This window comes from Balaenoptera ricei, chromosome 16 (genome assembly GCF_028023285.1).
Source record: "Balaenoptera ricei isolate mBalRic1 chromosome 16, mBalRic1.hap2, whole genome shotgun sequence".
Classification (NCBI taxonomy): Eukaryota; Metazoa; Chordata; class Mammalia; order Artiodactyla; family Balaenopteridae; genus Balaenoptera; species Balaenoptera ricei.
In genome coordinates, this window is record NC_082654.1 from 117,094,880 (window position 1) to 117,109,081 (window position 14,202).

General features: G+C 36.8%; 1 protein-coding gene across 1 annotated transcript; it reads right to left on the reverse strand.

Annotated features, from left to right (window-relative positions):
* Positions 1 to 10,598: 10,598 nt before the first annotated feature.
* LOC132350481 (HAUS augmin-like complex subunit 6) lies at positions 10,599 to 13,027 on the reverse strand. Its single transcript, XM_059899662.1, is given in 2 exon segments — positions 10,599 to 11,862; positions 11,964 to 13,027. Coding segments are annotated over 2 exon segments (2,328 nt in total).
* Between the last annotated feature and the right edge of the window lie 1,175 nt (positions 13,028 to 14,202).

Here is a 14,202-nt window from a genome sequence, read left to right on the forward strand (position 1 = left end):
TTGTAAAATGGCGTAGCCACTTTGAAAAACAGTTTGGCAGTTCCTTAGCGAGTTAAACACAAAGTTACTATATGAACCAACAGTTCAACTCCTAGGCATACACTCAAGAGAAGAGAAAATATATGTTCACACAAAAACTTGTACATGAGGACTTCCCTGCTTGCGCAGTGGTTAAGCAATGCAGGGGACATGGGTTCGAGCCCTGGTTGGGAAGATCCCACATGCCGCAGAGCAACTAAGCCCATGTGCCACAACTACTGAGCCCGTGTGCCACAACTACTGAAGCCTGCGTGCCTAGAGCCTGTGCTCTGCAACAAGAGGAGCCACCGCAACGAGAAGCCCGTGCACTGCAATGAAGGGTAGTCCCTGCATGCCACAACTAGGGAAAGTCCACACAGCAACGAAGACCCAATGCAGCCAAAAATAGATAGACAGATAGATAGACAGATAAATTTATTTAAAAAAAAAAACTTGTACGTGAATGTTCATAGTAACACTATATATAATAGCCAAAAAGTAGTAACAAATCAAATGTCCATCAGCTGACAAGTAAATAAACAAAAGCTGGTATATCCATACAATGAAATATTATTCAGCAATAAAAAGAAATAAAGTCTTTTTACAACATGGATGAACCTTGAAAATATTATGCTAAATGAAAGAAGCCAGTCACAAAAGACCACTTATTATATGATACCATTTAAATGAAATACCCGGTATAGGCAAATCCAGAGACAGGAAACTGATTAGTAGTTGAGGGAAGAGGGGACATGGAGAGGTTGGGCTTGGAGAGTGACAACTAAGGTGTGCAGGGTTTCTTCTGCTATTAAAAAAAAAAGATGTTCTGTGATTGATAGCGGGGACGGATGCACAACTTTGAATCTACTAAAAGCCGTTGAATTGTACACTTAAAACGAATGGCTGTATGGTAAGTGAATTATATTTCAATAAATCTTTTTTTAAAATATCTGATCATTTTTTGCAAGGCAACCTAAGTTCAGTGAGAGAAGAGCCAAACATATAAAATATATCAGTATAATTTGGCTATGTTTTCAGTTTACATTTTAATAATTGCTGTTGTTGGAAAAGTGCTTTTGAAATGTTTGTTCTGAAAAAGCAGTTTTCATCTTTTGGATGGATAGAAAGTGCCACTTATTTGTTCTCCATTCAGTATTACCAGTGAGCGGCATAGCCAGAGTTATTAGAATTATTTGGCGTGTAAAGTAGAGAAATGTAGCTAGAATTACCTTTAAGATGAAGTCTTACTAGAAAAGGGAAGCTGCATTTGGAAGTACACTTGATCGTATAGATCTAAGATAGTATTGGCTGGTTATTGAATATTAACATCATGTGGATCACTGTTGTTTCACCGGTTTTAAAGACAGAATCATTGTCTTCTGTCACTTATCTCAAAATCTCAGTTAAAAATTGATTCACACAGCATGAGTAGGAAGCAAGTTACGTGTAAACTGGTAGGAATTATTAAATTAAATTCTTATCTTTTTCGTCCCAAGTAGGAAAGCTGCATAGAGGCTAAGTAGGTTTGTTAAGAACTGGTATTATGATAAGTAGCTTGAAAATGAGGGTTCTTGATATAGCATATCCTTTATAGGTTTGAGCTTTATATTCTGAATAGCAAAATATGATATGAGCAGAAGTTTCCACCTTTCAATAAAGGTAACAAAATTTTAATCAAGTTTTAACAAGTAGAAGAGAAACCATATAAAACAAAGTATTATATTCTAGAAAATAATTGTTTATAACTTTAAGGTTGAAAAGATAACAATACTGGAAATTTAAATGGCAAAATATAGTATTTTAGATACTGTCAATATATTGAAGTTGTATTTTCATTCAATTGGATCGAATGCTAAATAGCTTTATTTTTTTCTTAAAAAACAATTTTTTCACTGTTGTTTGAAAGTATGTAGACAGTCATAATGCATACGATTTCTTTTTTAATTTAATTTTTATTTTATATTGGATAGTTGATTTACAATGTTATGTTAGTTTCAGGAATAGAGCTAAGTGAGTCAGTTTTACATATACATATATCGATTCTTTTTCAGATTCTTTTCCCATATAGGCTATTTCAGAATATTTGAGTAGAGTTCCCTGTGCTGTATAGTAGGTCCTTGTTCATTATCTATTTTATCCATAGTAGTGTATAAATGTTAATCACAACCTCCTAACATATCCCTCCATACCACCTTTCCCCTTTGGTAACCATAAGTTTGTTTTCTAAGTCTGTGAGTCTCTATTTTGTAAATAAGCTCATTTGTATCATTTTTTGAATTAGTTTCCACGTATAAGTGATATCATATGATATTTGCCTTTCTCTGACTTACTTCACATAGTATGATAATCTCTAGGTTCATCCATGTTGCTGCAAATGGAATTATTTCATTTTTTATTTCTGAGTAATATTCTGTTGAATATGTGTACCATATCTTCTTTAGTCATTCCTCTGTCAGTGGACATTTAGGTTGCTTCCATGTCTTGGCTATTGTAAATAGTGTTGCAATGAACATTGGGGTGCATTTATCTTTTCAAAGCATGATTTTCTCCAGATATATGTCCAGGAGTGGGATTGCTGGATCATATGGTAGCTCTATTTTTAGGTTTTTTTTAATCTTTATTTTATTTATTTGTTTATTTGGCTACATGGGGTCTTATTTGCAGCACACGGGATATTTGTTGCAATGTGCAGGATCTTTGTTGTGGCGTGCGGGATCTTTTTGGGTTTTTTTTTTTTGTTTTTTTAATTGCGGCATGCAGAATCTTTAGTTGTGGCATGTGAACTCTTAGCTGCGGCATGTGGGAGCTAGTTCCCTGACCAGAGATTGAACCCGGGCCCCCTGTATTGGGAGTGCGGAGTCTTACCACAGGACCACCAGGGAAGTTCCTCTATTTTTAGTTTTTTAAGGAACCTCCATACTGTTCTCCATAGTGGCTGTACCAATTTACATTCCCACCAAAAGTGTAGAAGGGTTCCCTTTTCTCCACACCCTCTGCAGCATTTATTGTTTATAGACTTTCTGGTGATGGCCATTCTGACCGGTGTGAGGTGATACCACATTGTAGTTTTGATTTGCATTTCTCTGATAATTAGTGTTGTTGAGCATCTTTTCATGTGCCTCTTGGCCATCTGTATGTCTTCTTTTTTTTTTTTTGTATGTTTTCTTTGGAGAAATGTTTGTTTAGATCTCCTGCCCATTTTTGGATTGGGTTTTTTTTTTATATTGAGCTGCATAAGCTGTTTGTATAATTTGGAGATTAATCCCTTGTCAGTTGCTTCATTTGCAAATATTTTCTTCCATTCTGAGAGTTGTCTTTTCATTTTGTTTATGGTTTCCTTTGCTGTGTAAAAGATTTTCAGTTTAATTAGGTCACATTTGTTTATCTTTGTTTTTACTTTCATTTCTCTAGGAGGTGGGTCAAAAAAGATATTGCTGCAATTTATGTCAAAGAGTGTTCTGCCTATGTTTTCCTCTAAGAGTTTTATAGTATCCGGCCTTACATTTGGGTCTTTAATCCATTTTGAGTTTATGTGTGTGTAACGTGTTAGGGAGTGTTCTAATTTCATTCATTTACATGTAGCTGTCCAGTTTTCCCAGCACCACTTACTGAAGAGACTGTCTTTTCTTCATTGTATATTCTTGCCTCCTTTGTCATAAATTAGGTGACAATAGGTGCGTGAGTTTATCTCTGGGCTTTCTATCCTGTTCCATTGATCTGTATTTCTGTGTTTGTGTTAGTACCATACTGTTTTGATGACTGTAGCTTTGTAGTATAGTTTGAAATCAGGGAGCCTGATTCCTCCAGCTCCGTTTTTCCTAAGATTGCTTTGGCTATTCAGGGTCTTCTGTGTTTCCATACAAATTAAAAAATTTTTTTGTTCTAGTTCTGTGAAAAATGCCATTGTTAATTTGATAGGGATTGCATCGAATCTGTAGATTGCTTTGGGTAGTATAGTCATTTTCACAATATTGATTCTTCCAATCCAAGAACATGGTGTATCTCTCCATCTGTTTGTGTCATCTTCAGTTTCTTTCATCAGTATCTTATAGTTTTCTGAGTACAGGTCTTTTGCCTCCTTGGGTAGGTTTATTCCTAGGTATTTTATTCTTTTTGATGTGATGGTAAATGGGATTGTTTCCTTGATTTCTCTTTCTGATCTTTCATTGTTAGTGTATAGGAATGCAAGAGATTTCTGTGTATTAATTTTGTATCCTGCAACTTTACCAAATTTATTGATAAGCTCTAGTCGTTTTCTGGTAGCATCTTTAGGATTTTCTATGCATAGTATCAGGTCATCTGCAAACAGTGACAGTTTTACTTCTTCCTTTCCCATTTGGATTCCTTTTATTTTTTTTTCTTCTCTGATTGCCATGGCTAGGACTTCCAAACTATGTTGAATAATAGTGGCAAGAGTGGACATCCTTGTCTCATTCCTGATCTTAAAGGAAATGCTTTCAGTTTTTCACCATTGACAGTGATGTTTGCTGTGGGTTTGTCATATATGGCCTTTATTATGTAGAGGAATGTTCCCTCTATGCCCACGTTCTAGAGAGTTTTTATCATAATCAGATGTTGAATTTTGTCAAAAGTATTTTCTGCATCTATTGAGATAATTATATGGTTTTTATTCTTCAATTTGTTGATGTGGTATATCACACTGATTTTTGTGGATATTGAAAACTCCTTGCATCCCTGGGATAAATCCCACTTGATCATGGTGTATGATCCTTTTAATGCGTTGTTGGATTCAGTTTGCTAGTATTTTGTTGAGGATTTTTGCGTCTGTGTTCATCTGTGATGTTGGCCTGTAATTTTCTTTTTGTGTGTTATCTTTGTCTGGTTTTGGTATCAGGGTGATGGTGGCCTCGTAGAATGAGCTTGGGAGTGTTCCTTTCTCTGCAATTTTTTGGAAGAATTTCAGAAGAGTAGGTGTTAACTCTTCTCTAATGTTTGATAGAATTTGCCTGTGAAGTTATCTGGTCCTGGACTTTTGTTTGTTGGATTTTTAATCACAGTTTCAATTTCAGAACTTGTGATTGGTCTGTTCATATTTTCTATTTCTTCCTGGTTCAGTCTTGGAAGGTTGTACGTTTCTAAGAATGTGTCCATTTCTTCTAGGTTGTCCATTTTATTGGTGTATAGTTGTAGTAGTCTCTTATGATCCTTTGTATTTCTGTGGTGTCCTTTGTAACTTATCCTTTTTCTATTCTAATTTTGTTGATTTGAGGCCTCTCCCTTTTTTTCTTGATGAGTCTGGCTAAAGGCTTATCAATTTTGTTTATCTTCTCAAAGAACCAGCTTTCAGTTTCAATGATATGAGATTTTTCTTGTTTCTTGAGGGAAGATTGTATTGCTATAAACTTCACTTTTAGTACGGCTTTTGGTGTGTCACATAGGTTTTGGATCATCGTGTTTTCATTGTCATTTGTCTCTAGGTATTTTTTGATTTCCTCTTTGATTTCTTCAGTGATCCATTGGTTGTTTAGTAACATATTGTTTCTGTAATTGATTTCTACTCTCATAGTGTTGTGGTCAGAAAAGATGCCTGAAATGATTTCAATTTTCTTAAATTTATCGAGCCTTGATTTGGGACCCAAGATGTGATCTATCCTGGAGAATATTCCATGTGCATTTGAGAAGAAAGTGTATTCTGCTGCTTTTGGATGGTCTATCCTATAAATATCAATTAAGTCTATCTGGTCTAATGTGTCATTTAAGGCTTGTGTTTCCTTATTAATTTTCTGTTTGGATGATCTGTCCACTGTTGTAAGTGGGGTGTTAAAGTCCCCCAGTATTATTGTATTACTGTCGATTTCCCCTTTTATGGCCATTAGCATTTGCCTTACATATAGAGCTGCTCCTGTGTTGGGTGCATATATATTTACAATTGTATCATTTTCTTCCTGGATTGATCCCTTGATCATTATGTAGTGTCCTTCCTTGTCTCTTGTAACAGTCTTTATTTTAAAGTCTATTTTTGTCTGATATGAGTATTGCTACTCCAGCTTTCTTTGATTTCCATTTTCATAGAATACCTTTTTCCATCCCCTCACTTTCAGTCTGTATGTGTCCCTAGGTCTGAAGTGGGTCTCTTGTAGACAGTATATATACAAGTCTTGTTTTTTTTTAATCTATTTAGCCAGTCTGTGTCTTTTGGTTGGACTCTAATAATCCATTTACCTTTAAGGCAATTATCGATTTGTATGATCTTATTGCCATTGTGTTAATTGTTTTGGGATTGTTTTTGTAGGTCTTTTTTCTTCCCTTCCTCTTTTGTCCTCGTCTCTTGTGATTTGATGACTGTCTTTAGTGTATGTTTGGATTCCTCTTTCTTTTTAGTGTGTATATATCTATTGTAGTTTTTTGGTTTGTGGTTACCATGAGGTTTTGATATAGCAGTCTATATGTAAACAAGATTGTTTTAAGTTGCTAGTCTTTTAATTTCAAATGCATTTCCAATATCCTACAGTTGTACTCTCCTCTTCTCACAATTGCTGGTTTTGATATCATGTTTGTGTGTGGATGATTTCCTTTCCTTCCTGTATGTTTGCCTTTATTGTTGAGCTTTCCTATTCGTAATTTTCTTGTTCTATTTGTGGCCTTTTCTTTTGCATCTAGAGAAGTTCCTTGAGCATTTGTTGTAAAGCTGGTTTGGTGGTGCTGAATTCTCTTAGCTTTTGCTTATCTGTAAAGCTTTTGATTTTTCTGTCGAAGCTGAACGAGAGCCTTGCTGGGTAGAATATTCTTGGTTGTAAATATATTGTGCCACTCCTTTCTGGCCTGCAGAGTTTCTGCTGAAAAATCAGCTGATAACCTTATGGGAGTTCCCTTGTATCGTTTTTTTGGTTTGTTTGTTTGTTTTTGGTATAATACTGAATGTTTATTCAAGACTAGTATGTAAAATATTTACAAATAGTCCCATGGAGGATTCACAAATATTTTAAATTCAGGATGTGGGTTTAACATTCACAGTGCATAAGGCGAAAGGTATATCAACTATGTATCTGCAACTTAATGTGAAAGAGAATTTTACTTTAGCAAATACTTTCTCTACATTGAGGAAAATGTCGTTAAACATATCTTCTTTAATTTTAGTATACTCAGAGTAGGGATAAAACAGAGTTTCCTTTTATACAGGTCTCAAGAATTAAATAAAATTGACTCCATAGATCAGGGTTAAGAAACACATGGTAAAGTAGGGTTTCAAAATACTTATATTTTTGTTTTCAATTAAATTCCCCCAAATTTATTTTCTTTAACAATGAATAGTCTTCATTCCACTTGATAACATTTTTCATGTTAAGCAACATTATATGCTTGTCCTCTTTAAACATTTAAAACAATTAGGACATGGGACATTATCTAAAGTTTCAAACTGACAGAGAAGTCAGTTTACACACCTCCATCTTATGAATAGTTAATAAAATAAGGTATATTCTGCTGTGAATGTAATGAGAAAAAGTACTCTTACAGCAATAAAGTAGCCCTCCCTCTTTACCATTACTTGAATTCCATCACACAGAAGGCAAAGAAAACAATTCCAATACTTCAGTATCTGCTAAGGATGATCTATGGCCCTTGGAGTATATGTATATATGGACACACCCCCCACACACATCTATGTAAGTATGTATGTCTGTATGTATTTAATCAATACAACTGGAGAAATCACATACAACCATGAAAAAATACAATAAAAGCAATAAATGAAAAATACTAAGTGAATAAAAGTTAACATAAACCATAGGAGATTTCAGAGAAGGGACAGTCCCATGGATAAGAGATTAAGACTTCAAGGTGAAAGTGAGATTTGTTCTGAACCCTAAAGGACAACTATAACTGTGAAAGACTGGGAGATGAAGGTAGGATATTCCAGCTTCAGAACTGTGAATTAAGATTTTTAAAGACGCATGTCCACCAAAGCATTTCAGTGGAAAAAAAAAAAAAAGGGAGATCATAGTGGAAGGGAGAAAAGAGCAATCTATGGAGGAGACCTTATATGCCTTTAAATTTGAACTCGATTCTGGAATTAACAATGAACCATTAGTGGAATTTTAAACAAAGAAGTAATATGGTCAAAGCAGTCCCTTAAGGTCAAAAGGCAGGTATGCAGGCAATATTGGATAAGGTAGAGGCTGAAGGCAGTAAGTCATAATCAAAATGGTTTAGGAGAAAGTGACAGATTTAATATACTTTTGTTTATACTACTGGCATACAAAGGACAGGGAAGAATGCCAAAAACTCTCAGCCTATCACAGGTATGACTCACTTAACAGCAGTGCGGTTTTTGTAAATCCATTAATATCCAGAGATATTTTGATCTTTTGATTCTCAGTTATTCAGAGCCCACACTTATGGGTGAACTTCAGCTTCCTCATCAGAGAGCTAAAATCTCTAAAGCAGTATGTATGTAATAGTGTACCTAGCTTCTTTAAGATACCCCAGGGCTAAATGTGAATCTGTATCCCCTAGCAGTGGCTCTCAAGCTTTTTATTGAGCCAAAGAATTACCAGGGAAGCTATTTAAAATGCAGATTTCTAATCTTCATTTTAGACCTACAGAATATACGTTTTTTTAAGATGTATCCCAGGTAATTCCTCGAGTCCATCTTAGACAAGTCATTTAAGCTCCCTAGCTTTGATATCATTACCTGTAAAATAGGTACAATATCACTATCTTACAGAGGTGTAAGAATTAAATGATATAATATGTATTATTAAGTATCCAGGAATAGCTCTGGCACTTTGTAGATGCTAATATGATAGCTCTACCGTCTCCTTAACGTGTTAATTTTGGATTTACCGATACTAGGTTTCTTAAGACTAGAGGATAGTTTCCCAGTAGACTTACAGAGTCCCTATTTGTTCTATTAACTAATAAAAGAATATGGCACCTTAGGAGAAGCTTTTCTCTTCCTCTTTCTTTTCCACTCCAAAGAAGGTAGTTACTTGTGGTTTTCTTCTGTCTTTTCTCACAAAAAAAGACTGGCCTTCAAACTTGGATCAAACAAGCAACACAGAGAAAGTAAGCCAAAATGAGTAAGGGAAGATGAACTATTAAGCCCATCCATTTCCAGAACTCTTCCCTAAAACTTTTCTCCTCTTTTGCCAGTTTCTTGGCAAATTGGACCAAGGCTGTGATGGTTAAGAGTTGAGGCTAGACACAGGGGTGCTGTAGGTGCTATCACCCTTCCAGAGTGTGCTTAACCTCCTGGTTCGCAGAGGGCAATGGCATGTGTTCACTTGGATGCTAAAGACAAGCCCGTTTCTTGGCCAGGGGGTCTGACTACATGAGGCAGGACACTGTACAAGAGGCCTCACATCTGACTCCCATTTAGAGTACAGAAGGCCCACTCTTGCAGCCATATCCTACATCCTGGCCCTTTAGTTACTTCTAGGAGGTCTTGTTGGTATATTAAGGAAGGAAAATAGGGTCAAATCCTAGCTTCACCACTGACTTAGCTGTGTAACACTGAACAAGTTATTTAACCCCAAATTCAATTTTCTCAAGTTAATTTGAAGCTGTTCTGTAGGCAGTGGGGAACTGATGGTTTTTGAGGAGGAAAGTAACAATCAAAATTAGCTCCCTTAACCTGCTGTATAGCACAGGGAGCTCAGCTCGGGACTCTGTGATGGCCCAGTGGGTGGGATGGGGGGTGGGGGGGAGAGAAGCCCAAGAGGGAGGGGATGTGTGTATGATTATGGCCCATTCACTTCACTGTGCAGCAGAAACTAAGACAACATTGCAAAGCAACCATACTCCAACAAAAATTTTTAAAAAATAAAAAAATTTTAAAAAATTTAGCTCCCTTCCCCCAAAACAGTGGCCCTACAAAAAAACCAAACACAGACTAATTTTTTAATTTACATTTTTTCTGTTAAAATAAAAAACTAGTTAAATCCTCAAAGTCTAAATTAGACTAAATATAAAACTGCTATACAACCCACTGAATGGATTTATAGTTAGTGTCCCTCAAAAGTATCTAGTCATCTTCCACCTTTTTCCTATTTTCTAAATTCATTCTGCTCCAGTCTTCCCTATCATCACATGCACTTTATTCCATCAAACATCATTTTTCGGGATCAACCTACCTGAATAATCATTAAGCCTCTTTAGAGCTTTCCCAAACTTAAATATTGTCATTTTGACTATACACCCCAAAGCATTACTTTCCTCACGTTTTTTGTTTAGTACCAGAATGTTCTAAAAAGAAACAATAAAAGTTGTTTATTTCCCTAAAAAGAAAGATCAGTATATCCAATGGCTATTAAGTTAACCACTTAATAAAACACATCAAAAACTACTCCTCCTTATGTTAGTTATCTGCAATTAGAGCATAATGAATTAGTTAACCTAATACTTTGCCGTTTACTTCATGCTTACAAGATTGTGTAAGAAACCAAAATGGCTTCTCATAACTTGTTTGCTTTCCAAATACTTCACATTTCAACCCCATATCCATACAGAGAGAGAAAATCCAAACATGCTCTCCTTACCTAAAATCAGTAGAGAGGGCTAAAAAGCATTATTTAGGACTTTTTTAGACCTTGAAAAACAGTTACACTTCCAATGTGTATTTAAATTACACTGTGCATAGGACTATTTGGTTCCAGTTTAAAATTGGCCTCTGTACTACTGGAGCTATTAAGACTTAAGTGACCAACTTCTTATGGAAGAGTTTCATGTAATATGCCAAAATCACTATCTTTAAAACTGGAACTAATTCCACTTGATATCTGAAAAGAGTTCCATAACATACTTTTATGCATGGAAAGATCTTTGTAAGAAGCTTTCGAGTGGTCTGATATTTTATTAATATACTCTTCTTCACTGCTACCTATCACATCTCTCCTATTGCCTACAGCAGGGGAGAATGTCTCTATTTGGCTAGTTTCTAACAGCTTGTTCTGTAAAGCTGTACATTCCAAATCTTGCTTACAAATTATGTCCTTATTTAACAAATCTGACAGCTTTTGTGTTGTTGGTTCACCTATGCAACTGGTCAGCACAGGTTTCTGAAGCACACACTTGAGGCAATCTGAAAAAACTTTCTCTTCAGGCAAATGAAAATGGCTAGAATCGGACACAGTGGTTGCTGAGAAAAAACTGGCCATGTTAAACTCTTTTTGATTATGCACCACAGGTAAGGATTCTGGCAATACTTCTGTATGTTCAGTATCCATTTGAATTGGTTCTGTACTTCTGTTATCTTCTATTTTAACAGCTTTTCTCCATGAGCTCCTGCTTTCACTTATCAAGTTTTCTGGAGTTTGGGGGATTTGATTCCTTGTTAAGAATGGGTTAGAAACTAGAGAGTCAATTAGTTCCTTTAATATTACTTCTTTTCCTTTAGAAGACTGTGGTGAATCAGATAAAACTGCCCTTGCAACCTCTTCTACCAGATGATCTTGCTCTTTTAGGAATGGATCACTTTTTTTAGCTGGCAGAGACCCTCCAAATGCACTACTCTTTGAAATATTTGATGATGAAGAGTCTTCCATTTCAGATTCTGGTGTTTTCTTAGAAACTGTTTCATTTTTCTCTCTAGGAGTTGTGGACTTTGTGTCCTTTTCAAGTAGTGTAACACTGTTTCTATATAATGGTGAAATGGGCTGCCACAGGAAAGAAGCAGGGCTCTTGGCTAGATCACATTTAGTTTCCAGTATATCACTTGCGCTTCTGCAATCATTTTCCTGGATATGTTACTTAGGTGTATCTGGAAGTGAAGCAGGGTGCTGCAAAAGAATACTCTTCATATATGCTTCTTCTGAGGCAGGATCAAATGAAAGGGTAGACATAGGTGATAAAAGATCCACAGCTGGAGTCCAACCTTTAATTAGACTGAAAGGAGGCCGAGATATTCTTTCCAATTTTTATGCCGTTCTTCTTGTTTTTCAACAATAGAATGTCTTATAGTTGTGAGATCTTCTTTTATTTTATACCTCATATGCTTCAGATCTGACAGTCTTTCTCTCTGAAATTTGGTCTCTTTTTCAAGGAAGTGAAGGTCTGTTGTCAGTCTTGCTTGGTTAGCCTGACAATGTTCATATTTCATTACTTTCAAGACTTCATTTAATAACTGAATAACTGTTAAGAGATTCAATTTTCCAGCCTCTTAAACATTTCCTATGTGCAGCTGACACATTTGTTTCTCAATTTTGTCAAGTAAGAGCCTTGGAATATTGATAGCAACATTAGTTCCATCTAAAGTATATTGGTTAACAAGACTAAGGACTGAACCAGCAACTTCTCTCTCTTTTTCCAAAGCCATGAGTGTTTCATTCACTGAAGCCCACAAAGACCGAACCTTTTGAATTTTCTCTTGTATATTACTTTGGTCGTCATAGGGTTCCATTTTTTTTATTTGGTTTTGCTGTCTTATACATTCTGATCTCAAATTTCGTATTTGTTTAACTGACAATTGTGCATTTTCCTGGTATTTTCGGGTAACACAATCTTCTCTTTGCAAAATTTGTAAAAATCTGTTACGTGCTACATGGCATCTGGCAATGCACTTGCACATATCTTGTGGCTTTACGTTAAATGTCTATGTAAAATGTACAGAAGAATTTTTAGAATGGGTTTTTATATAATTTATTGCAACAAATCTTGCAAAGTGATACATCAGATGAATAAACTTAGGACCACCAGGAGAAAGAAATAGTGAACCAACAACTTGAGGAAAGCTACTTCCACATTCAGCAGAAATCTTTCTTAACCATTCACAGCAATGTTTTCGGAATTCAGTGTCACTTTTTTGGTCAAATGGAGGCCAACAAAGTTTGAAAACTTCTTTAGTGAGAGACTGGTCAAGCGTTTGAAACAAAAAATAAGAAGCTATCTGAAAGACATCACTGTTCAACTTGTCAAACATGTTCACTCCGAGGTGCGTGCGGGACACGATCCTTCCACCGGCTACAGTCGCCAAGCCCGGCTCGAAGCTAAGTGCCTGCAGATACATCCAGAGATGCTCCTTCTCAAAAGAAGTGACCCAGGCCGAACTCATCTTCGTGGTAGGCAGGGCCCGGCAAAGGAAAGCGCAGTCTCCAACGACTGAGAGGGCCCTCAGGCTTTTTCCCTACGGGCATCCTGAGATGGTAGCAGCCCCTCCATTGCCACCACCTGATCCTCTCGCCCGGAACCATTTTGCCTCACATGCCTCAAGTGGCCTGAAACTCTAAAGTCTCAGGGAATCAGAGCCTCTAACGGTAGTATTGCACAGCGGCCAAAGAGAAGTCACCACCCCTTGTATGTTATTTGTGCTTTCTCTTGTTGCTTTTACTATTTTTTCTTTGTCTTTAATTTTTGTCAATTTGATTAACATGTGTCTCGGTCTGTTGCTACTTGGGTTTATCCTGCCTGGGACTCTATGCTTTCGAGACTGAATGTTTCCTCTCCCACGTTAGGGAAGTTTTTGGCTGTCATCTCTTCAAATAATTTCTTGGACCTTTCTCTTTCTCTTTTCCTTCTGCGACCCCTATAATGTGAATTTATTGCATTTAATGCTGCCCCAGAGGTCTGTGATACTGCTCACTTACCCATTCTTCTGCCTCATTTATTCCACTATAGATTCCTTCTAGTGCATTTTTCATTCCAGTTATTGTATTGTTCATCTGTGTTTGTTCTTTAAATCTTCTAGGACTTGTTAAACATTTCTTGTGTCTTCTCGATCTGTGCCTCCATTCTTTTTCTAAGATCTTGGATCATCTTTACTCTGAATTATTTTTTGGGGAAGATTGCCTAACTCCACTTCACTTACTTGTTCTTCTGGGTTTTTATCTTGTTCCTTCATCTGGAATATGCTCCTCTGCCGTCTCATTTTGTCTGACTTTTCTGTGTTTGCGGTCTCCTTTCCGCAGGCTGCAGGATCGTAGTTTCTCTTACTTCTGGTGTTTGCATCCTTGTGGGTGAGTTTGGGTCAGGGGCTTGTGCAGGTTTCCTGGAGGGAGGGACTGGTGCCTGCCCACTGGTGTGTGGAACTGTGTGTTGTCCCTCTGGTTGACAGGGCCACGTCAAGGGGTGTGTTTAGAAGTGGCTGTGAGCTCAGTACCACTTTAGGCAGCCTGTCTGCTGATGGGTGGGGCTGCGTTCCCCCTTTGCTGGTTGTTTGGCCTGAGGCGTCCCAGCACTGGAGCCTGCAGGCTGGTGGGTGGAGCCAGGTCTCAGTGCCAAAATGGCCAC